Source organism: Asterias amurensis, chromosome 10 (genome assembly GCF_032118995.1).
Source record: "Asterias amurensis chromosome 10, ASM3211899v1".
Classification (NCBI taxonomy): domain Eukaryota; kingdom Metazoa; phylum Echinodermata; class Asteroidea; order Forcipulatida; family Asteriidae; genus Asterias; species Asterias amurensis.
The window spans coordinates 5815978-5841677 of record NC_092657.1 but is presented as its reverse complement, the minus strand read 5'-3'; the positions used below and the strand labels follow the sequence as shown (position 1 = coordinate 5841677).

The window sequence follows — 25700 nt, the reverse complement described above, 5'->3', positions numbered from 1 at the left end:
TATCTCGACACCCCCCCCTTAAAGCAGCTCAGGAAGTACACACTACAGAACACAAGTACAACAATACAAGTCGCTTCCTATTATTATTATTCACATTGAACTATTGAGTGACAGGAAACTATAGGCTACCTCGATATAAACTAACAGATCCATTGTCCCTTCGGAAATAAAAACAAAGTATACGAGTGCCGCAGGACAAGTTAACTGGCCCACAGGTTATTGTACTGTGGGTCATGCTTGTTGGGCACCAGTTGAAACAACAATGTCAAGTGATGCGGGAAATGTCAACTGCATTTTGACAAAACGTCAAGCAACGCCAGCCGGCGTCAGTGGTGTAACCATCATAGACCTGGCCCAATTTCATAGAGCTGCTAAGCACAAAAATTTGCTAAGCATGACATTTCTTCCTTGATAAAATCAGGATTAGCAACCAAATTTCCACGTGATTTTCAGGATAAGCAACAACAGCTGAATACCAGCATGGAGGAATAAATAACTTATTCCTCCATGATACCAGTAACATGCAATATGCAACAAATAGCAATTTGGTTGGTAATCCTGTTTGTATCAAGGAAGAAATTTCTCATAACACATAATTGTGAAATCTGACTCTCGAAAATGATGTCAGGCAAGTCCCCCCCCCCCCCCGCCATCCCCTTCCTCCCAAGTGAAGATGTTTGGTTACGCCACTAACGCCTGGTGGACTTGGATCCATAATAATATAATACTCATACCGATGAACAGGTTCGAACTGGTTTGAACTGGTTCGAACAAGTTAGAACAGGTTTGAACAGGTTTGAGCAGGTTCCAACAGGTTTGAACAGGTATTTAACAGGTTTGAACATGTATTTAACAAGTTTGAACAGATTTGAACAAGTTTGAACAGGTTTAAACAGGTATTGAACAGATGGCCACGCATACTAACTAGTAAACATTAGGAACTATAATAATAGGCTAACTATCAAACGTCGTATAGTTTCATGCAAAGGTAAATAATGACGTAACTACAATAAGTAACAGGATTAAACAGAATACTTATGCAAAATAAATATAAATTTAACTATACTATCTAAAGGCAATATTATGTTAAAGATAGTTTACTATTCAGCAAACCATTTTTAGAAACATAACCAATAAACAAATAACTTGTTTTTCAAACAGCAAGTTTAACTTTATACGAGAACTAACATACCCTTTGAAAGTTCCTTCATTTGGAAAAAGACAATCTTTTGAAGGGTTGTTCAAAATTATGACCTTTTTCGACTCCACGGCTTCAGCTCCAGGGATTCAGCCCAGGCTAGCTTGACCCTGCGCTCACGGCTTCAGACGAGAGGACGGAACCAGAAGCCAAATCCAAAGCCAAAGTCGTCGATTCGACAAGATGGAAACGACACCAACAATGTATAGTTTACGCTCGGGTTTTTGTTTTAGAATAATTATATTAAGCCCGGTTCTTACGTCACGCTAAAGCGACAATTTTTTTTGACGCAAGAGTCGGTACGCGCAGTTTTTCCACTTCTGACGCGAGCAAAAATTTACTTCGCTTTCGCTTTCACAAAGTATGACAATAAAGGGGCCGATTTAAGAAAGAGTTAAAATAAGTTGATCTTAAGTGCAAGTCAATCGTACTTACTGAGTGTGATGTCACAATACAAATCACTATGGTAATACTGACAAGTAGAAAAGTCTTGTGGTGAATTTTATTGCTTTGTGAAGTCGGCCCCTGGCCCATTTTCATAGAGCTGCTAAACGGCCGATTGTGTGCTTACGGTTTTCCATTGCAGAAGTGCTGCTTACTATACTCACACAAAAAGGCGTGCTAACCTTCCAGGGCCCAATTTCATAGAGCTGCTTAAGCACAAAATATTACTGCTTAGCGGATATGAGCGGATTTCTGCTTAGCGGATATGAGCAGCAAACAGCCACAGGTGACATGGTAGTTTGGCTGGTAAGCGTATTCTGGTAGGCATAATTTTGTTGTGCTTAGCTACTTTTTATGCTTAATCAGCTCTTAAGCAGCTCTATGAAATTGGGCTCAGGTGCTTATTATTAATGACGTAACAATTCAAATTCAAAAATGAACGTGCAAGATGGCCGCCTAATTTTCTTCCTAACCTGTGAAATATGCTTATGCTAAAACACATTTTTTTTCTGCTACAGTTGGCATGAACATTTGCTCACCGTTATCAAGTAGCGCAATGAAATGTGATAGGCCAATGTGGTGCAACCGTAGCCTTACTAAAAAATGTTGGTTTCTTGTAAGATAATTTCTGTGTAATGATTTGAGGGCGATTAAGGACCTAATGTCCCGGGCCTGACTTCACAGAGCTGCTAAGCACCCCCAAAAAATGCTTAGCATGCAATTTCTTCCTTGGTAAAAACAGGATTACCAACCAAATTTCCACGTCATTTTCAGAATATGATAAGCAATCAACAGCTGAATACCAGTAACGAGCAATACGAAACAAATGGACATTTGGCTGGTAATCCTGTTTTTATTGAGAAAGAAATGTCATGCTAAGCAAATTGTTGTGCTTAGCAGCTCTATGAAATTGGTCCCAGGCCAGTCATCTCATTAAATGGGCAAACTGCCTTCAAATCTAGTGTGGAAATCTAGTTGACTATGCACTGAAATACATTGTGCTGTAATGAGCGATCGAGTAGTGATTAAAAAACAGTGAATATTCCTTTGAAAATATAACTAGTGAAACATACTATCCGCGATTTTGTGTAGTCGAACATGTTGTCCAACAACATGACAGACCTGTCATAAAATTTAACTAAAACCCAGGCATTTTCAAGGGATATAAGTTTTTCTTAAAAAAAGTTCTTTCCAACCACATTCATTGCATAAAAAAATGCCTTTCGAAGCCCAAAGTATTAAACCTGAGGGCTACTTGCACCTTTAAGTCTATGAGTTTTCTGTCCAAAACTTTACCATGGGTGATTCTGATAAATGCTGTTGTTTTTCATGCGTCTTTAAGTGTAACTTGAGGTTGTAAGCGCTAGAGCATCCCTTCGAGCACACCTCACACTTATGTGGCTTCTCACCCGTATGACTTCGCATATGCACCGTCAGAGAGTACGTCCTAGCGAAGGACATGTCACACACCTTACAAGCGAATGGTTTCTCTCCAGTATGGACCCTTTCATGGTTCACCATGTCCCTCTTCTCTGCGAAGGTCCAGCCGCAGTACTTACAGGCGTGCTGCCTCCTCTTGCCAAAGTGGATGATGCCGTGGCGTTTCAACTCGTCGCTACTCTTGAAGCTCCGGGGACATTGGTCGCAGCTGTACGGCAGCTCCTTGCTGTGCATCCGCTCCAGATGCCGTTTGATTTGGACCTTGCGAGAGAAGCACTTGCCGCAGTGTTGGCACTTAAAGGGCTTCTCCTCTGAGTGGGTCGCCATGTGCTGGTTCAGGTTGATCTTCTGGGCGAAGGCCCTGCCGCACTCCCGACAGATGAATGGCTTCTCACCCGTGTGGATTCTCACGTGTTGTTTCAGTCCGAAGGATTGTGCGAACGAGGACGTGCAATACGGACACTGGAATGCCTTGCTGGTGCTAGCCCCTTGGTTCAAATAGTCTGGTCCTGTATCCGTGAGATGCTGGTCAACAAGGTTCTGAGGACCTTCGGATGTGACAACCACATCTTGAACCCAACCACCAGCCTCACTGGGTGGCACGGTCTGGGATACATTGGACATTTCGAAACTTGTATCTGAATATGAGATCTGGCCAAACTGAGACACTTCGGGCGTTATGGGATTCGTTTCCCCGGACATGTAAGCTTGTTTATAGCCCATCTGTTCTGATCTAGCAACTGGTTTATAGATGCCAGAGTCTGAGGAAGAGCAGCCACGGACTAAATGCCTCATGAATTTCTCCTGAGAGGTGAAACCCTTTTGGCAACGGAGGCAAGAAGCGTAATGAGCAGTAGAGTGACAATGACTGATATGCAACCTCATTGCGTTGGGTCCTCTGAGTGTTACCTTGCATCGGCGACAGCGTAGAGACACTTTCTTAGCAGCCTGGCTACCAGAGTAAAGACGGAGCTTCCTAGCTCGACAAGCTTTCGTGTGTCCCGCAAGTTCTTGCGAGCCATCAATGAATTTATCACAGTAGAGACAAGCAAACCGACTGTGATGCAGCGCATTATGCCGGGAGAACTCATTGTAGATCTCAAACTTCAGTGGACAACAATCACAATAATATAGCTGCTCGCTACTGTGGGCTTTCCGGTGGAGCTTTAACACTGCTGGCTGGTGAAAGCTCGCATTACACGTGGTGCATTTAAACTTGTTTCCAACTCGTTCCTGTTGTCCATTGCTGAGGTATAAATCGTGAAGTTGCCTGCGTTTCTTGAATGAGCCAAAGTACCGTTTCCTATGCCAGTAAAGATGCCTTCGCATTCGCTCCACATTGTGGAAATTCCAACCACAAAATGAGCAAACACCTGACTTAGACTTCTGCAAAGAATCAGAACCAACACTTTTCACCAATTTGACCGGCTCTACAAGTAACTCGACCTCTCTGTCCTTTGAGGTAAACCCCAGGTTCATGGAGTTGGCATCTCTGAGGGTTTCCCCACTGTGTCTCAGCTTCTCGTGTTTCTTCAATCCTGAGCGAGAGCGAAACGGCACCCCGCACCACTTGCAGTTGAGGTTCGGCTTCGCACTGGTGTGTATCCTCTCATGTGCATTGACATTGCCGCGGCAGTAGAAACCCTTATTACAAACACGGCAATGGAACGGCTTCACACCAGAGTGTGTCATGTTGTGTAGTTTCAGCGAGTAGCTCCTTGCGAAACTCTTCCCGCATGTCTTACAGACGTACGGCTTCTCACCGGTGTGAATTCGTTCGTGAACGACGCAGTCTTTCCTGAGCCAGAAGCCCCAGCCGCAGTACGAGCACTGATGTGGTTTTGGTTGACTATCTTTGTTCTTAACCCGTCCATCCTGTTGCGACACCAACTTCAACTGCCTGTAAAGAATGCTATCCTTCTTCAATGGGGGTGTGGTTTCTGCTACACGTGGTACTGCTTGAACGTTTGAGCTTGTGGATGGACGGATGCTGCCTCGCGAACAAGACAAGTTACTATTGTGATGTTCTCTTAAGCCATCCTTAGACCGGAACCGTTTAGCACAGCTTTTACACTTATACGGAGTCTCGCTCATGTGTAGGACCATGTGTAACTTCAGTGCATAGCCATGAGAAAACCTCTTTTGGCACAGACGGCATGTGGCATGAACAAACTTTTTGGGTTGTTTTCTTTTGTTGTCTCCGGGGAAAATTGTGCGTGCCGTGGGAGCCACGCCTGTGGTCTCAACTGAGTTTTTCCGACTGAGAAGTGATTCCAAAATGTTGAAGCTCATTCCACCCTCCGGAGGACCACTTCTTGTCTCCTCGGAGACGACAGCAACCTTGCTCAGACCTCTTAGGAGATCTTGGCCAGAAGTCTCTGAAAGAGAAACAATCGATGCTTCTTCAAAGCTTTCATCTCCTGCAGACCTATGAATCGACTCTTGCAGACCTTCAGAATGCCGCTTCAGATGCTCTTCAAGCAAAAGTTTGGTCTTGAAAGGTTTCCTGCACAAACTGCATAGGAAACCACATGTTCTCATATGAATTTCCAGTTTTTCGTTTGTGACGAAGGCTGCTCCACATTTGTTGCAAGATTTCTTCAGTTGTCCAGCTTTGTTCTTGCGTCTCCTGTGCCATATTTTGTGACGTTTAAAGATATCAAAATCCTCAGTTCGCCATCCACAGTAGGAACACTGATACCTTATTGTTCCAGGCATTGGTTTAAATGCCTCTTTTTTCTTTGGAGGTCCGGTAGCAAGAGAATCTTGTTCCTTCTCAGAGCTCTCTCCGTTCCGTTTGAAGAAGAACGGTCCAGAAGGAACTTCCTGGTATTCAACAGAATCCTGACCCTCCTTGTCATGTTCAGCAGAAACCTGACCCTCCTTGTCATGTTCGGCCATGTGTATCTCCAACTCAAAAACGGTCTCAAAACAGACTTGACAATTTGTGCACTGGAAACTAGACAGGTGTGACTTCATGTGCTCATCAAGCTCCGCTTCTTCCTTGAACCGTTTGCCACAATTGTAGAATTGACAGACATTTGGATGTCCCTTCAGATGTCTCAGCTTGTGAGCTTTGAGAGAATGCAAGCGGGAGAGCTTCTTCCCACAGATGTCACAGGCGTAAGGTTTGTAGCCTGTGTGGGTGTTCTCGTGCTGTTGCCAGTCTCTCGCATTGTGGAATCCTTTCCCACAGAAGTGGCACATGAATCTGGCCTGTCCACTGACTTTGTTTCCCTCAAGCCAGCTGTCAATGGCATTTGCGGCCACTGGATCAATGATCCTATTTCTTTTGGATATGTAGCGAACAGTGCAGGTGATTTCTTCCTGATAGGGTTCGTCAGAAGAGACACTGAGCTTCTGATTCTCAGAAACTGCAGCTGGCCTAAACAATGCTGATGTAACCGGTGTTGAGTTGAAGAAGTTTTTAGCCATCATTCTGACAACATCATCGTGACCAACTCTGATGTGATTCTCTAGATCGCTCAACTCCTTGAAGGCCATCTGGCAGAGGTCGCATTTGTTATGCAGGGTTGGGTTGCAAAGCGCCGCGTGGTGGATTCGCTCGTGGGTGCGTAGCCTGCTCTTGACCCGAAAGCTCTTGTCACAGTGAGCACACGAGATTGGCTTCTGCCCGGTGTGAGTGAGCATGTGGACCTTCAGGGTGTAGTGGCGGGAGAGCTTCTTTCCGCACACCGTACAGGTATATGGTTTGAGACCAGTGTGTGTGTTTTCATGTTGCCGCCAATCTTTCTTGCATCTGAATCGCCGTGTGCAGAAACTGCAACCGAAGCGTAATGGATCATTTCCAGCTTGGGGCACTCTTCCCGGTTTCTTTCGCCTTTTGGTTGTCTGCGGCTGAGTTGAACCACTATCTGAGATTGGTGCTGCAGAGTATACGACTGTCTGTGGGACATTGGTTGCACTTGGGGAAAGGGGACTGAGGGTCTTGAGGTAACTAACTTTCTGACCTCCCAGATTAAATCCGTCTGGGTAGTATTGAATAAACCTTGCCGGATCCTGGTTCTGATGGAGCTGCAGATGGTCAGTAAAGTCAACCTCCAGAGTGAATGTTTCCTCGCAGAGTTCACACTTGTACCCTTTCATGTTGGTGCGTGAGGCCTTTTGGGTCTTCCTGGTGTGACCTATCATGTGCATTTTAAGCAAGTATTGGCTAGAGAAGTTCTTGCCGCAAATACTGCACTCAAGTGGGGTCTTTGCAGTGTGGCTAGTCTCGTGCTGGTGGCACTCTTTCTTGGTATGGAATCCCTTCTCGCAGTGCTTACAGAAGAATCTAACATCTCGTCTTTTCTTGAGCAGCCCTGAGAGAAGACTACTGTAAGTGTTGACGGAAGGCACTACATCTGTTTGCCTTTGCTTCATTGTCGCTTCGTTGTTTGCACTTTGCTGCGTTTCAGAAACATGTACATCGTTTTCGATGATGCGTTGGTCAGGGTCAGCAAATTGGTCTGGCTCTGTAGACTGTTCCATGACCCCAGTGGGGTTTAATTGTTGGTAGGAATCACTGGACTTTTGTTCAAGCAAATTTAGAGAAGTTCCTGGCAGGTGTGAAAAGGTAATGTTGACAGGGAAGGGTTGACTAGCTGAAGAGGTGTCCTCGTGTGTAGCACTCGCCTCTTCGGAGTCGCCAGTGTATGAGGTTGCAAACAAATTCGGGTCAGTACTGAGGTGTTCCAGCTGGTGTTCCTTAAAATCAGCCATCTTCTTGAAGCTCTCTGGGCACATGGTGCACTTGTGCCGGCGGATCTTCGTGTGGACGTTCTCGTGTGAGCGCAGGCTACTAGGAGAAGGGAAAGTCTTGTCACAGTGCTGACAGGTGTACGGCCTCTCGCCGGAGTGTGTTCTCATGTGGAGCGTACGCGAGTAGGTCCTCGAGAAGGTCTTGTCGCACATAGAGCACTTGTACGGTTTGTATCCAGTGTGCGTCCACTCATGCTGGCGCTTGTCTTTCCTGTCCCAGAAACCCCACCCGCAGAACTGGCAAGTGAAGCGTACCCCGCGCTTACCACCACCATGGATACCAGAGGGTGCTTCTCCAAGGGAGGTATCGCTGTCTGTAAGGAGACCCGCTTGGGTATTTGATGCAGATGATGGTCCATCAGTGTCAGCTTGTTGATACCCCCATGGCAGTGTGGTGTCGTCATCTGGGGGATTCCCTGGGCTGCTTTCTGCGATAGGTGGAGATACCTCAAATGCCTTGGTTTCAGGAATTTCGACCGGTACTATGACATCATTGGCATTTTGCTTATCTGTTTGGTCATGTTGTTTTGGAGGTGTTTGATAGTTCACAGTATAAATAGGACCCTCGTGTGTCCTCTTGTGCTGGTTCAGGGAATGAGCTCGGGCGAACCGCTTACCACACTCGGAGCATTCGTACGGCTTCTCGCCTGTGTGTGTCCGCACGTGATGCACCAAATCCTTCCTGAGGACGAACCGCCATCCGCAGTATTCACACGCAAAGGGTTTCAGAAGAGCGTGTGCAGCCAGATACTCAGCATCGTCCTTCTTCTCCATTTTAATACCGTCCGAGACGGAAGATGCTGTGTGGTGGTCTCCTCCTAAGGTGCTCTTCCCAATCGAAGCAGCTCGCTCTTTGCGCACGTGGTTATGCCAGCGGTTGTGGTCATGAAAATAACTTGGGTTAGTGAACGTAGAGCCGCATTCCTCACAGGTCATGACCTCAGTTGTGTCTGTCACAGGAATCTCATTGGCCTGACACTGGAGGGCGGCCTTTTCTGCAGCAGCAGAATTCTCGGGAGATGTGGCCATTTTTTAAGACTACTCACGCTCACTATGTAGACTGGGCGATTTATGCTGTGCTTGGAATGACTTCGAATAATCCACTTTTGCGAGATTCGTATTCCTGTGTTATACAAATACAAAACAAATCATTCATGAATAAACTATAAATAAAAACAAATTAATGCTCTTGTAGTTTAATAAGCATTGTTATTATTGTGTGCTTATTTGTTTTTTGACTGTGTTTTTTTCCCCTCAAAAATCAGCGAACGATTAACCCTAAGCAGAGCAAATGCTACACAAAATGTGTTAAAATCAGTAATTGCAATATAAAAATAACTGTTTGCTATTCAAATTATTCATGTGAAAAGTTCATGCTAATTGTTTTGCTCTGCATAATTGCTTGACGAAATCGTTCCCTAAAAATAATATATTCTGTACTTCCCGTATTCGGTAAAACAGCGAGGCATAAAACTTGAAGTAATACTCAAATTTTTTTCATATTTTCATTTCTCTTCTTGCAATAACGAACCTTCAGGGGTGGTTGAGGACATCCATCCCAATCGAAGTATCTTTGCACAGCAATCGTCAGTCACTGCCGTTGTACGGTGATCTGTGAAAACAAAAAAACACGTTCATTTTATGATAATATTTCTCAAAATAAATGTTAGCATAAAACCTTACTCGGTAAAGGCCGAGTCACACTGCAGCGATAACGAAAACGATAACGATCACAACGCAAAGAGAACGCTTTCTATTGGCTGAATTGCTCCATGCAGAATACGCCCACGATAATTCAACCAATCGAGGGCGTGCATTGTTAACATTCTCGTTTTAGTTCTCGTTATCGAGGCCTGTGTGACTGGGCCTTAAAGGAACACGTTGCCTTGGATCGGTCGAGTTGGTCTTTGAAAAGCGTTTGTAACCGTTTTTTTTTATAAAATGCATATGGGTAGAAAGATGTTGAAAAAGTAGAATACAATGATCCACACAAACATGCCTCGAAATTGCGTGGTTTTCCTTTTACCTCGTCGACTAACACGTCAGCCATTTATGGGGGTCAAAATTTTGACTCCCATAAATGGCCGACCATGTTAGTTCGCACAGTAGAAGGAAAACCACGCAATTTCGAGGCAAACTTGTGTGGATCGATGTATTCTACTTTTAAAACATCTTTCCAACCATATGCATTTTATAAAAAACGGTTACAAACGCTTTTGTTTTGACCAACTCGTCCGATCCAAGGCAACGTGTTCCTTTAAAGACATTGGACACTATTGGTAAATTGTCAAAGACCAGTCTTCTCACTTAGTGTATCTCAACATATGCATAACATAACAAACCTGTGAAAATTTTAGTTCGATTGGTCGTCGAAGTTGCGAGATAATAATGAAAGAAAAAAACACCCTTGTCACACGAAGTTGTGTGCTTTCAGATGCTTGATTTCGAGACCTCCAAATCTAATTTTGAAGTCTCAAAATCAAATTCGTGGAAAATTACTTCTTTCTCGAAAACTACGTTACTTCAGAGGGAGCCGTTTCTCACAATGTTTTATACTATCAACCTCTCCCCATTACTCGTTACCAAGAAAGGTTTTATGCTAGTAGTTATTTTGAGTAATTACCAATAGTGTCCACTGCCTGTAAAGAGGCCGACGCTCTGTTTTCTCGATTTTTATTTCGTCGCCGATTTCTCTTGTAATTACCGACTGGCGACGGACTTTAATTTCTAAAGGTTAGATGGCAAACATTTTGACTACATAAAATGGCCGACGGTGTTAGTTTGCGACGTAAAAGGAAAACCGTGCAATTTCGAGTGATACTTATGTGGATGGTTATATTCTACTTCTAAAATATCTTTCTAACTATTTGCATTTCATAACAAACGGCTTCAAACGCTTTTCAAAGACCAACTCGTCCGATCCAAGGCAACGTCTTCCTTGAATATTCTTTGGGCTTTTTAAAGACCAATTCGTCCGGTCCAAGGCAACGTCTTCCTTTAATGTTCTTTGGGATGTCAAACGATGATCTTTTTCATTAGACGGATTTGAGAGCCCAATAAAAGGGGTATATAATTGTGTCGAAGTTGTGCCTATTGCTATGACCTGAGGGATGTTGACGTCAAACTTGAGCTGCTTTGGATGACCTATAATTATGTCCTGAACTATAAATCCCATTTGCCAAGGTGTAGGGATACTTTTTTTCTTTTCAAGATTGAAGCTCGGACGTTTGGAAATTTTTAGCAGAGGATAAAGTTCAAGAGTCAAAATTCCTGTAGAAAGCTTTAAGGCTTCTGAAGTAAGCATGTCCACTATGCTATTGGAGTATACATGGGGTACACCGTTAAAGGAATACGTTGCCTTGTATCGGTCGAGTTGGTCTTTGAAAAGCGTTTGTAACCGTTTATTAAATGCATAGAAGGATGTTTTAAAAGTAGAGTATAATGATCCTCAGTATCACTCGAAAATGCGTGGTTTTCCTTTTATTTTTTACCTCGTCGACAAACACGGTCGGCCATTATGGGAGTCAATTTTTGCTCCCATGGCCGACCGTGTTAGTTCGCAAGTAAAAGGAAAACTACGCAAATGTGTGTGGATCATTGTATATACTTTTAAAACATCTTTCTAAACCATTTGCATTTTATTATAACAAACTGTTACAAACGCTTTTCAAAGACCAACTCGACCGATACAAGGAAACGTGTTCCTATAAAGGCATATCATTAAAGGCACCGGGAATAAATTACTTTTCACGGCCATCCAGCAGAGAAAGAAAACCCAAAAGCCCTGAATTCTGGTATAATGCATTATGAGCTGAACATGCCGTGAATATAACTGTATACCGTACTGTGACATCACTGACCTCGACTCGCCGGTGCAAGGCTAGACTCTCAGAAGAAAAGGTCAGGGGTCACGTGAAGTCTGAGGACATGCTGCCATCGCTTCAGATTCGTTTTCGATAGATCAGGTTTTTGAGAGTGCATAAAGATTTCAGTTCTTATATTATTTGTTTCAAAAAAATTGCATTATCAGCTTCGTAGGATCGAATCCGGCCCCCGGATAGGCCTATACTATGCCTTTGGATTTTTTCAAAGGACTCTATATATAGAAGGTACTGAGGATTAGGTAAACAGTGTTGTATGCTTTAAATGGCACTGTTATGGATACGTTTGGTGTCAAAGACCAGTTTATTCTCACGTGTCGTATCTCAACATAGGGCCAATGAATAACATAACAAATCTGTGAAAATTTGGGCTCAATTGGTCATCGAAGTTGCAAGAAAATAATGTAAGAAAAAACATCCTTGTTACACAAATTTGTGTGCTGTGTCAGATAGAAATAATAAAAGGCTTCGCGGAAGTCTCCTTTTTTTGTGAAAAAAATGTCTAAAATATCAAAAACTACGTTACTTCAGAGGGAGTCTTCTCACAATGTTCATATCAACAGCAGCTCTCCGTTGCTCATTAACAAGTAAGGTTTTATGCTAATAAATATTTGGAGTAATTACCAATAGTGTCATATTTATAGAAATAACAAAATGCTTTCGCGGAAGTCTTTTTTGTGATGGGAACGCATGTAAAAGAACCAAGTATACACTTATCGAAAAGAGAAGGTTCGCCCCGGTGCTCCTGGCTATGCGCCGTAGCACCTTGTAAACCCTTATAAGGTGCTAAATAATTGGGTCTCAGAATTCATCACTGCAATAACCTATCTTTCTGGAAGTTTGTATTTTTATTATACTCAGCGCCTTGAATACCTTGTTTGGTAGATACGTGCGCTATATAAGACTTCGATATATATATTATTATTTTATATACAGTTTCTTACCTTTTTTATTATTCAAATAGTACAATTAATGGCAAGTGTTTTTAAAATTCGTTTCTCTCATAAACCCGCGAAGATAATGATCCACGTATAGGAGAAAATACATTCGTTTGTGGTAACGCAAAGCAGAGACTAAGGCACTAAAACTTAAAGACACTGGACACCTTTGGTAGTTGTCAAATACCAGTCTTCTCAAAAAAGACTTGGAAATCACTTCGAGTTTCTGCTGTCTTAAAAATATCCGTCACGACACGCGACAAAAAATAAATCAAAAATCAGATCAGTTTTAAAATCTGCCGAAAATACAAAGGGAGAGCCTTAATTGGTTGGGTAAGCCTAACAATAAAAAAAACGTTCTTTTATAATTTGTTTTGCGGTAATACCATGTGCATCTACTGGACAGGCAAGTTGTTCTTAAGGGAACTGTCTTTAAAATCTACAACCGCGGATGGTATAGACTTTTCGGATTTGTTAACTGGAGACTTCTCAGTTCTGAAAAGAACTACTTTTTACCTGGGCGGAAGGTACACTCTAAAAACTCCCGGGTCAGAATTGACCCGGATTTGGGTCCCAGGGGGCAAGACCTATTTATGGGTCTGTTTGACACAGAGTCTGGGTCTGTTTGACACAGAGTCTGTGTCAATGTGACTCGGAATCCGTTTCATTGTGACCAGAAATCTGGTTAAAAGCGGGGATTTTTACTCGGATTCCGGGACACATTGACATGGATTCCGGGTCAAACTGAGCCATAAATGGGTCTGCCCCCCTGGGACCCAAATCCGGGTCAAGTCTGACCGGGGAGTTTTTAGAGTGTAGAAAATCGACTGTGACTACTATTACTATTACTTGCTCATAGGATCGTACTGCACAACCATGGAGTGATTTCTTAAATTGGTCTCAACGTTTTGACTAGCTTGCTCATAGTCATCGTAAAGATGACGATTAGGTCTTAAAGTTCTATGTTAGGTCTTAAGTTCTGTTTTGTGAAACCAACCAGAAAACTGTATTTTGTTACCAACAAAAAATATTGACTGCGCGCAAAATTAAAATATTAAGTTCTTGACCTGGCTGCGCGCGACCCGGCCGCGGCGTGACCCTTCACATTAGCGTCTGTAATACCATAGAGCAAGGAACAGTGTACATGCACATTATAATACGTACCACAAGTACATTACAGTACCTACCCACACACTAAGCTACTCCCCATAATTGCTATGACCCTCAAAATGAAAATGAGGGTCACACACAGCAATACACAATAATACCCAAGCAAGGCAAACCTACGTAGACGAGACTACACATAATCTGGCCACACAGCCAGTGCACAAAGTGGCCCATACATTGTGCACAAACACAGCGGATGCACTGCTGCACAGAAAATACGAAGGGCAATATGACTACGGTACGTGTGTGCACTTACCCAACCTGCCTGGAATTTCGTTGTAAGCCCCGGACTATCTTCAACAAAATGTCAGCCCCTGGTTCTCCTACAGCGTCTAAACAACACATCAACATATCACAGAATATGTGGCATTTGCTCTGAAACACATATACAGTCGTAGAAATTCCGCTAAAATGTGATTTTCTGCTGGAACTTGGCGAGGCGTTTTTACATGTCGCCCTAGCGTTGAACAAAGGCGTACGGCTGCCCCTCGTATATTTATGTACAGATCGGGTTTACTGCCCTCACTTTTATTATGCTAGACGTTTTCCAGTCGCCCCGAGGTTTTTTATGGTCAGTGCGGCCGCTTACGGTGACTCGTATGGGAGGAGACTGGGAAATGTTTGTAAGAAGACTGTCCGCGCCAGTCTTACATTTTAAAGACCATCGCCCGTAAATAATTTAACGTGTTTTTCCCCAATCATCAGTTTGAAATGTACTGTTTTCTTTCCCCCATTTGTATGACCTAAGATCATGTAGCCTCAATATTGGTGTAAACTGTGTGTAAAACAGTGTATCCCAACATTTGCATAAAACAACAAACATGTGGAAATTGGGCTTAATCATCGAGTTACAAGAGAATAATGAAAGAAAAACCTTACATATTATTGGATGTGCTTCTGCATAATAATAAAAAAGGCTTCAGTACAGTAATTTGTTTTTTTAGTGAGAACTCACCTATTTCTCACAATGATGAAATTCCAGTAATGATACTACCAACATTTTAACTCCAATGTCCAGTACTATACCTTTATGATCATGTAAATTGGAAAGTTCCACTGAGTAAATTGAGACAATGAGAGAAAAAAAAGTAACATTTATAAAAGACTGTGCGAAGCTCCACTCGCACCCGCTGTTTGAGCAGGGTGAGGGTAGTGGGAGAATGTACCCCGCCCCTCCTGGGCTGTGGGGAATCCCCTCCCGAAACTCTCTTTTTTTTCACGGGGAGGTTGAACCTTTTGTAGCCCATCTGCGATAGGCATTTTATTATGATACAAATTTTGACTGCTTCGAGTGCCTAGTTCTTTATGGTTAAAAATACGACTCCCGAGGTGATCCCCGGAGCGTTCTATTTTCCCGAGGCGCAGCCGAGCGAAAATGGAACGGTCCGGGGATCACCGATCACGGTTAGTAACCATAGCACGAGTAAAAACAGTCAATTGTTTCATAACATCCCAACAGACTTTTTATTATCCTCGCACACGTAACTTTCGTACGCGCGTTTCAGATACACAGATGCACAACTGATTGGGTTCGAGGTGGATAAAAAGACGTCTGGGTACTGTACGCCGTGTGATAGTCGTCGGACTATCACACTGCAAACGATGCTCACGGCCGCCGTTTCTAGTGAAACTAAGACATAATATTATATGACGCGCTCTAAACCAATGAAAAGTCAGAATATTAATTTTTTGTAAGGGGTGTTCAATAAAACCTTTGATTTATTATAAGAGGGATGGTCAATGATATAATTTTTGCCGTTATTTGATATTATCTTTCTTACAGTTTATCTTAAAAGACTCTTGTGTATACAATAAAACTAACCTGTCCAAAATTTCATTTTAAAAGGTGGTTGCGTTCTTTAGATATGTTATTGCACACTGTACATTAAAACCATACAAACTACACTGTACACTCTCTGTCATTAAAAATATGTTAATGCACTCGCACTCCTTAAAATGGTTTCGGTACTTGTTGTGACATAAAAAACATTGTGTTCACAGATTTACATTAAACATTATACACAATCATGCAGGTTGAAGATAATGATGGTAAGAAAGCTTCCATGTTAAACTTGTCGAGGTGTGGTGGTTTTCGGACAAAGTGTTTTGTGTCCTACAAAAAAATGCAAAGTTTGGGAAATTTAGTCTCATAAACTTAAAGCCATCACTCTGCCAAAAGGCAGTATTCCCCGTCCCATAAAAGAACAATAGGGTCATCAAACTGTTATGACTAGATTGCTGTGACTTTGAACTCGGTTTGTACTTTCCTGTTATGTTGTTACTGCACCGTGTGACTAAGCTTGATCGACTTATTTTGATTGAGTGACATTGATAATGGAAGTTCATCTACGAGTCAAAAAAAAATCAGTTCCTCTATATAAGAGTATTAACAATATTGTGGTAATTATAAACTTGGTACAAAGTATGTGCCCCATCAACTTAAGAAAGTTTAAGGAAATATTTTGAGGACAGTTTAAAGAAATATTGTGAGAAAAGTTTACCAGTGCACGTATAGGTCATGCATGGTCACAGACGGTCCAGCGTGAACTATATTATTTTGACTTGCGATTGAACTTTAGAGAATGAAACAATTATTAAAGAAACTGCACTCTGTTCTCTTCCATGGCCATTTTCGAAACCATGGCTTCGGCTTTGGATTCAACTTCAGGCTGAGCTAGGCCCCGCGAGTGTTTTGACATTTCCGCGTGCTTTGAGTATCGTGTTCAGGGCTTCAGACGAGAGAAAGGAGCCTGCAGCCGAATCCAAAGCCGAAGCCAAGGTTTCGAAAAGGGCCTAAACTGTCGAGTTGCAAGATGGAGGTTAGTCTTGACCCAAGACCGTCGTCGTGGATAGCGTGTAAAGGTCATACCTCACACGAGACACACAGGGAACCACGCTCCAGGCAATCTCAAATAAGAAAATCCGTTCACATTTCAGTGTTCTGGCTAAAAATGACAAAGATTGTTCACACTGACAAAGAATCTGAGAAAAATCACGTTTTATTTGCAAGTTTCCGGCCGGGTCATCTTGACCGAAATAGGTCATGCTCTGACCCGGGAGTTTTTAAAGTGTGGGGTAAAAAAAAAATGGTTTTCCAAGGAAGTTTGCTCGGCGACTTCTCTTCTTCACTGTTCATGTTGGCCAACGGTGTCTGCAATTAATTTAGGATTGCGACATTTCATACAATGGTGATATACAAAACCCATGGGACCTCCGGGAAAGTTTCGAAACTCCGGATTGTTTTTCCGAAATAACAATGGAATACATGAAAGAAAACAGGAAATCTTCCGTCGGCGTGTAAAGGCCCGTGTAATACCCCATGCTGATTCAGAAAGCAGCGTGTCATGTCATCATTAAAGGTACTGCCGTCGATTTCTACCTCCATGATTTCACCAAAATCTTCCTTAAATTAGGATTAATCTAGGACCTAGGAGTAAAGTTCCGTAAGGCATGACGTTAGGTCGCATTGAACCCATGGTTACTGGTCCTAACTCGAGATATAGAATTGTTTGGTGACACCTTTGGTTTGTCAAAGACCAGCATTCTCACGTGGTGTATCCCAACATAGTATGCAAATCTGTAAACATTTGGATTCAATTGGTCATCGAAGTTGCAAAAGAGTAATGATATAATAAACACCCTTGTTGCACAAATAGATTTGTGTACTTTCAGTTGCCTAATCAAAGGCTTCAGGCCTAAAGTATTTGCTAATTTGAGTAAGAAATTACACCTTTCTTTACTTCGTTTACTTCTGTGGTCCTTTCTCTATGTTCAGAGAACTCGGCCGTTTCTCACAATGTGTTTTTTTATCAACAGCTCTCCATTGCTCGTTACCAAATAAGGTTTTACGCTAACAATTATTTTGGGTAATTGCCAATAGTGTCCAGTGCCTTTTAGAATGTGGCACATCGCAGCCTTGAATTTGAGAGTTGTCTTTCATGGTGTTTGGTTGTTGGCTTGGTTTTGTTGTTTACAAAATGATGCATAACAAAACATGGATGATGTAGGCTCATACCATGTGGAGACGAAATATTACACTTTGCTCATAAACTGTTTTTAATTATAGGGTCTCGCGCGTATTTCAACCTCTCCATTTTCCCATAATAATTCACAAGTAAAACCCATCATTTGGGGTGGCTTAGCTGATAAATATTGTACACGTTCCCTTAAAAGCATAAAACTTGGCACATGGGTAAAAGTAACACATCACAAAATAGTCCAGGGGCCATCACAACCTCGTATGGCGGCCATCTTTGATTTCGAAATGGCCGCCATTTTGGACATGTTTCGTTGAATATCTCCATAACACGGCATTTTAAGACGTTGAAATGCTTTTGCCTTCTTTTGAGAGGTGTGGGAATCCAGTTTCAGTTAGGACTATCTTTTAGTTAGGGTTAGGGTTAGGGTTATCTTTGTGAATTCGATCCAATGGCTAGAGTAGTTCGCATCAATGTGTTAGTAGCAGCAGGCATTTGGGGTGGCTTAGCTGATAAATATTGTACACGTTCCCTTAAAAGCATAAAACTTGGCACATGGGTAAAAGTAACACATCACAAAATAGTCCAGGGGCCATCACAACCTCGTATGGCGGCCGTCTTTGATTTCGAAATGGCCGCCATTTTGGACATGTTTCGTTGAATATCTCCATAACACGGCATTTTAAGACGTTGAAATGCTTTTGCCTTCTTTTGAGAGGTGTGGGAATCCAGTTTCAGTTAGGACTATCTTTTAGTTAGGGTTAGGGTTAGGGTTATTTTTGTGAATTCGATCCAATGGCTAGAGTAGTTCGCATCAATGTGTTAGGAGCAGCAGGCATCTGCGGGTAGTTAGTATAAAACACTGGAAAACTTTTTAAATATAAAACCATGATCTAATCTAGAATTGGATATCAAAAAAAAAAAAAAAAAAAGTTGTCCGGTCTTCCGCTGTCATCAGAGACTTGGGGGTCACTAGACTTAGCGGACATCCGCTCCATTGTCCTAGGAGGCACGGAGACCCACGGCCTGATGTGCGATCAGATCACTCTGATTGTTTTTATTATTTCTCATTGGTTATTGTCCTTCATTGGTTTGTAGTTGGGCATGTTCATACTTGTTACCAGTTGACACTGATAATGACATGCAGTTGTTTTAACTCCAGATAAAATTATTACCCGGCACTGAGTGTTAAGAATATTTTGGACGGTGACGGGTGCCAGTGACCTTCATTTGTTGGCACAAACCACGCACGGAGAAAACAAGAGCGCTAGATGCTAATCATTAATTGGCTGACTTCAGGACACCACAGCAACAACAGTTTGACAGCGCGTTGTCAGTGAGTTTTCGTGCATAGTTTTGGGTACGCTACTCTTTAAAATACAATGTGTATTGTGGAAGTATGTAGGCCTATACCACACGTAGCATGTGCATGCACTATCAACTTGTTTTTATAAAGAAGCAAGTAAACATTTTGCAGATTGATTTCAAGCTGAACTACCCGATTTGCAACTCGTAATTGAAAGACTGTTAAACCAACACTGCAACGTCAGTCTGTGTGTACGCCACTTATGGTTTACCACCAAACTTTGACCAATCATAGAGTAAGTGGACCTACGATGCTTCCCAGTCCATGTACTATCAAGTCGTTTGTGTGAAAAGGAAATGTCAAACTTTTGAAGATATTTTAAGGTGGGCTTCCCTATTCGCAAAGCGTTAGAATGTGCAAGCCTACACTATAACGTCACTGCGTGTACTATACCACTATGATACCACCATAGAGTAAGGACCACCAACCTTTGACCACTGATGCTGCCATTTCTCACTAGAGACAGGGAAGGACTGCAAGATTAATTGGAACCGATATGCGTGTATAAAGTTTCTCACAGCACGACAGCAGAGTTATCAAAGTTGTGAAACTTTGCAAGAAAAGGAGACAGTCACAATACACCCAAAGGCGTATGGTGTGACAACTATCGGAACTTTGCAGACACTGCTATACCGGTTTCGGTAAAGTGTACAAACTGTGTCACTGACGTATTAGGGTGAGGAGTCGACAGTGCGCACTAACTGTTTCAAAGACCTGGTTGTGAACTTTGCAAGAGAAGGGGACACTCAATGTGTATGGTTTGACAACTACCGGAACTTCTGCAGATGAGGCATTGCTACCGTTCTCTGGGATGTGCACAAACTTTGTGACAGATTTTTAAAGGGTGAGCAGACAGTACAGTTTGGGGACCATTATGGCCGTCGCCAACGTGATTTGCTTCTTTTGTGTCTCGATCATCCTGATGGGTATACCAACTACCTCATCCATGGAATTTGAAGGGACACCTTCAAACCTAACTAGCGTAGTGGGTGACACTGTCATCCTGACGTGTGTCATCAAGGATAAAGACGAGGACAACCCGGTGTTTTGGCAGCGGTACGACGGTACGAGCGACCGGCTTGGAACGCTCTCAAGGGACCGGAATACCAGGTTATACGCTCACTTCTACCCGGACCTCTCCCCACGGCTTCAGGTTGTTGGGGATGCATCGCGTGGGGAATACCATCTCCTGATTGCTGATCTGACTTTGGAGGACCAGGGGAGGTATGTGTGTTTCTTCATGAACGATGGGGGATTCAACCAGTACGCACCCATCACCCACTTGACTGTGTTACCACTTACAGGTATTCCCGGTACGGGTGTTGGAACTTCGATCAACCCATCGTGCCAGGCTACCGTCTCGATGCCGTCCCAGGCCGTCACCGTCGGCACGACGGTCATGTTTGTCTGCCAAGCGGACGGTCTTCGTGATATCACGTCGCTGACTTGGTACGTTGGCCGCGACCACTCTTTCACCAATGCCGGATCGTGCGCGCTTTCGAAAAGTCCCCAGCAGCGTTTTTGCACGTTTCGACGGACGCTCACTCTACGGGATATTGGTAAAACGTTCCGATGCATCGCTGGAGTCGACCCGTTGGAGCAGCAAGGGAGCAGGGGGTCGTTCTCGCCCAGCTGTAGCCTCCAACCCCTCAAGAGTACGGTCACAGTGTCTGTCACCCCATCCCCAAACATTGTGCTGAACGGAGAGACGGCAACGTTCTATTGCACGACAACTGTCGACCCAGATGAGGCTCGTTATAAATGGTTTTTGAATGACGAGCCTCTGCAATCGACAACCCCATTATTGATGGTGAGTATCGATGATGTGAATGATAACATTATAAAGTGCGTCGTAGGAAACCATTTCGGGTATTTAGGTCATGGTGACGCTTTGCTTATAGTCGATCATCCCGACGGTGGGCAAAATCCACCACCTGCTACCACCGTTTTATCGACTCCACCAACCACAACCAAAGGGACAGACTCGATATCCGAGATCGTTCATCATTACGTGCAAAGTAACGAGGAATCTGTAACTTCTGTCCAGTTGAGTATCGATGACTCGAAATTGCAAACGAATACGGTTAATCGGCAAATAGCTCTCTTCCCCATGGTGATGGTCATATCGCTGGCTTCGGGTGCGATATTCCTCGCAATCCTTCTCGCTGTTGTAACCGCGTGTGTAATCACCCGAAAGAAACGGGGTGACGCCGGTACGGACGCAAAGATAGTCCAACTGGAAACAGTCCGTCCGGATCCAGGTCGGGGTCACTTCGACAAGAAGGTCACTAAAACCAAGCCGTCCAGAGTGACCCCTAATGTAAAGTGGGCACCAGACTCTTCTCTCTGCAACGACAGCAAAGCCCCGAACGCATACGCGGTACTAGACCCAGACAATGTGGATAATGATTCGTTGAGTAGTCTTGAACTTCAGGATATTGTTAACAGCAGTGAGGGAAGTCCGCAGGGTGGCCCAGCCACTCGCTTGGAAACGAACCACCAGCAGAAACACATGAGTACCAACGGGAACCCCAAAGTTCCCCGGGGTCGTAGTGCCAGTACACCCGGGGGCCCTGTGGTTGTTTACCCCGGCGAACGGAAGCCGGAGAGTTACGCGGTAGCATACGCGGTGACAAACATTATCGGAGACAGAAAATGGCCGGGCGTTGGTGAGAACAATGACAACGTCACGTCATCAGTGTTTTATGACAACAACATGATCACGAATGCGCCGGGAGCCAAGGGCATATCCAGGAAACGTGCCATGTCGAGCCCAATTACCAGTCAAGTAACGAATGGAGAGCAGACTACATCCAAGCCATATAACAATCCCAACAATATTAACACAACCTCAAAGTGCAATACACCACGAATCCAGTTCCACGTCGATGAAACGTCAACGTATGCCGAAATACCTGAACTAGTTGCCAGTGTTGACAAGGACACAAACGGATTTGAAACGAATGGTGGCGCTATTTCGACCGTCCCGGAACCGCCATTCCCCCGCTCGTACTTGCGGAGTTCAAATGCCTACGCCGTCACGAAAGTTGTGTCCCCACCACAAGTAAAGCCGCGTCCGTCTTCCCATGCAGAGTGATGTGCTGATGAGCTTGTACATACAATTCTTGTTCAGATGCAGGAGTGTGACGGGAGATTCTGTCCCTGAAGATTCTGTTAGGCTGCCCAATACTATGGCCCTTTCGGCTTTGGATTCGGCTTCAGGCTTCGTCCTCTCGATCGTCTGAAGCCCCGAAACGCGTACGCAAATCACGCGAAATATTTTCAAAACAACCGCGGGGCCAAGCTAGCCTGGGCCGCATCTTGAGCCGAAGCCGTGCATAGACCTTATCGCAAACACCAATGCGCAAGCGCAGACTGTTGAATGAGGTGCATTGTGGGATATATATGGATCAAATTTGGATACCAGCAAGACCACAATGCACCTAATTATATGGCTTTACGCGCGCGCCCCGGTATTTGCGAAAAGGTCTATTTGAAAAGGGGCCTACAACTGATAGCGCCCTCTTTTGAATCCTTCTTTGATCATCCAGCCCGTTTTTATTCTCCCATAACGGGGACAGTGACTCTCCGGCGGACGGAACTCTCAAGGACAGAGAACTTCTCTGGTGCTGATGATTTGCAATGCACACAACATGTGACGTACAATAATATGTAATGTAAACGATAAGTTAAACCTCTTTTTTTTCTTAAAGTCGCAAGTAGAAACTGTGTGAGGTCAAAATTAGTAATGTTGTGATATGGGCACAACTATTTCACTTGTCCTTCCTCGATGGATCTCATAGAGCTACAGTGGTCATGACACACGATGCAATCCCCACGCAACCACTTTCAGGCAATGAAAAAAATATATATATCCGTCCAAATCAATAATATTTTGAATCACTTACTCGTGGATCGTAGACAATGTTTCAATAGATACTCATTGCTACCAAAAGGTACTGCGTGCCTCTAGCACTCACATGCACTGCAGTCGGTTGCTTCCAGGTGGTCTGCGTTAAGTTGCCTCGTGTGACAGGGCCCCGGCCCCCTAGTGTTCAGGTTGTCATTCTGTGAATAAACGTCTTCCGATAAAGCGCCCTCTTTTGAGTCATCCTCCTCCAGCAGCCTATGTATACATACTTTCCCATAGGGACAAAATCTCTGACACCGGCTGGACCGAGTGAAATCCAATGCAATTTTAAAGCCATTTTGAGATAATGTTGAAAACAATATTATTTTTTATGCCATATAAAATTAATTGTGTACATTATGTTTGTTTAAATCCAAACCATTATCTTAAAAACGCTAATAGAATTGTTCTTTAAACTTTTAGACCGTTTTCGAAAAAGTGTGGACCATCACATAAAAACTTCGATGTGCGGAGCCTCATATAAAATCCAACTATTACGCCTTTTTTTGTGGGAGGGCCGGCGGGTGTTTTAACTATAGCCCCCTAAAACCGCACCTACTTGAGGTGTAATGTGGTCATATATGTTCAGGTCTTTTTTAGGATTTGGGATGAGTCTCCAGCTCAAAAGCCATAACGGCCAACTTAAAAAAAAACCTATAAACAAAAGGATGTTTGATTGTTAGAAAAGAATGTATTTGTTAAAGAAACACGTTGCCTTGGATCGGACGAGTTGGTCTATAAAAAGCGTTTGTAACCCTTTTTTATAAAAATTAATGCATATGGTTGGAAAGATGTTTTAAAAGTAGAATACAATGATCCACACAAGTTTGCCTCGAAATTGCGTGGTTTTCCTTTTACTGTAAGAACTAACACGGTCGGCCATTTATGGGTGTCAAAAATTTGACTCCCATAAATGGCCGACGGTGTTAGTCGACGAGGTAAAAGGAAAACCGTGCAATTTCGAGGCATGTTTGTGTGGATCATTGTATTCTACTTTTACAACATCTTTCTATATGCATTTTATAAAAAACGGTTACAAACGCTTTTCAAAGACCAACTCGACCCGATCCAAGACAACGTGTTCCTTTATTAAGAAACTGAGCCTACATTTCTGTACTATTGAATATGTTGTAACATCAGCATGAGCAGCAGTGTGGTGCGGCCTTGTTTGGCACCACACTAAAGGCCCAACTTCAGCTGATTTATATCAATGGGCTCCTAAATTCTGTTTAAAGGCAGTGGACACTATTGGTAATTACTCATCATAATTATTAGCATAAAACCTTTCTTGGTGACGAGTAATGGGGAGAGGTTGATGGTAACAAACATTGTGAGAAACGGCTCCCTCTGAAGTGCCATAGTTTTCGAGAAAGAAGTGAGTTTCCACGAGTTTGATTTCGAGACCTCAGATTTAGAACTTGAGGTCTCGAAATCAACCATCTAAACGCGCACAACTTCGTGTGACAAGGATGTTTTTATATTTCATTAATATCTCGCAACTTCGATGGCCGATTGAGCTCAAATTTTCACAGGTTTGTTATTTTATGCATATTTTATGTTGAGATACACCAACTGTGGAGGCTAGTCTTTGACAATTACCAATAGTGTCCACTGCCTTTAATGAGAACGTTTTGGGGTCCTGCAATAGAACAAGTGTTATTGCAACCAAGTTTCATAACCTGCTGGGGACCTGTGCTTCAACTTTTAAGGAGATTTGATTTAAAAACTAAGGCTTATAAATTAGTCGGTTCTAATTGGCTTGGGAATGAAGAAATGCCTCATGGAAACTGGCAGCGAGTCGGGTTGGGGGAAAAACGCCTTTTTTTCGTGGGTGATGAGCGACATTCATTTAAGTTGTCTGAAAATACATATGATTCGTTTTCAAGAGGCCAGTTAGATACTTTAAAATATTTTTGAATGTCTAGCATTTAGCGTTGCGTTACTATGCAATTTTTTTTGTTTACGACGGAAGAACAAATCTAAACTAAGACTAAACTTTTTGATCCACATCTTCTTATAGTATCACTTTTCGCCATCGTTCACAATGTTTATTAGTGACGTTGCTGTTAATATTATTCAATTTGTTACCATATTTTTGTGTATAGTAATTTTTAGTGAAATTAAATGAATTTGAAAAAATGTGCGACTTCAGAGCTGTCCCCAAACGTTTATTTTTTGTGTACAAAAAAAAGTAACGAGTGTATATGAATTGAACAACAGGACATAATTTTTTATAAAATTTAATTCGGCTGTCATTGTATAATATGAAATTGGGTCCAGTATGAGTGACCTACATTACAAGTTTGGTAATCAAATTAGTGCAGGTGATATCAATAAATAAATAAAATAACAATAATTGAACAATTCAAAATGTGTGAACGCCCCTTCATGTTTTGACCCAACGGCAAACAAGTGCATTGACCCACATTTTGTTTAAGACCATGAAGGCAGAGGCCTTTGGGCCTGACAGCCAGTAATAACTACGGGACCCAGGAGTTTCGGTTGGCCGCCTTTCCCACCAAAGAAGTCAAGCTGTGCCCAAACACGGTTACAAAACCGCGGGGCAGCTCGATTCAAAAAGTCAGCCATAATACCCCAGCAACAAGCGCATTTGCCAC

At 43.0% G+C, this 25700-nt stretch overlaps 2 protein-coding genes across 2 annotated transcripts; one reads left to right on the top strand and one right to left on the bottom strand.

Moving 5' to 3' along the window:
• Positions 1-666: 666 nt before the first annotated feature.
• LOC139943081 (uncharacterized) lies at positions 667-14297 on the bottom strand. The gene is made up of 3 exons (XM_071939896.1): positions 14086-14297; positions 9375-9455; positions 667-8966 (listed from the first exon to the last, which is right to left on the bottom strand). The coding sequence occupies exon 3, from the start codon at positions 8870-8872 to the stop codon at positions 2912-2914; it is 5961 nt and encodes a 1986-aa protein (XP_071795997.1). The 5' UTR covers positions 8873-8966; positions 9375-9455; positions 14086-14297; the 3' UTR covers positions 667-2911.
• Positions 14298-18965: 4668 nt separating this feature from the next.
• Positions 18966-25401, top strand: LOC139942506 (uncharacterized). Its single transcript, XM_071939320.1, has one exon. It carries the CDS (start codon positions 20047-20049, stop codon positions 22267-22269), a length of 2223 nt encoding a protein of 740 aa, XP_071795421.1. The 5' UTR covers positions 18966-20046; the 3' UTR covers positions 22270-25401.
• Positions 25402-25700: the final 299 nt, after the last annotated feature.

Bases quoted from the DNA above. Each gene is read 5' to 3' on its own strand.
- LOC139943081 (XM_071939896.1), bottom strand. From the start codon at position 8,872: ATGGCCACATCTCCCGAGAATTCTGCTGCTGCAGAAAAGGCCGCCCTC.
- LOC139942506 (XM_071939320.1), top strand. From the start codon at position 20,047: ATGGCCGTCGCCAACGTGATTTGCTTCTTTTGTGTCTCGATCATCCTG.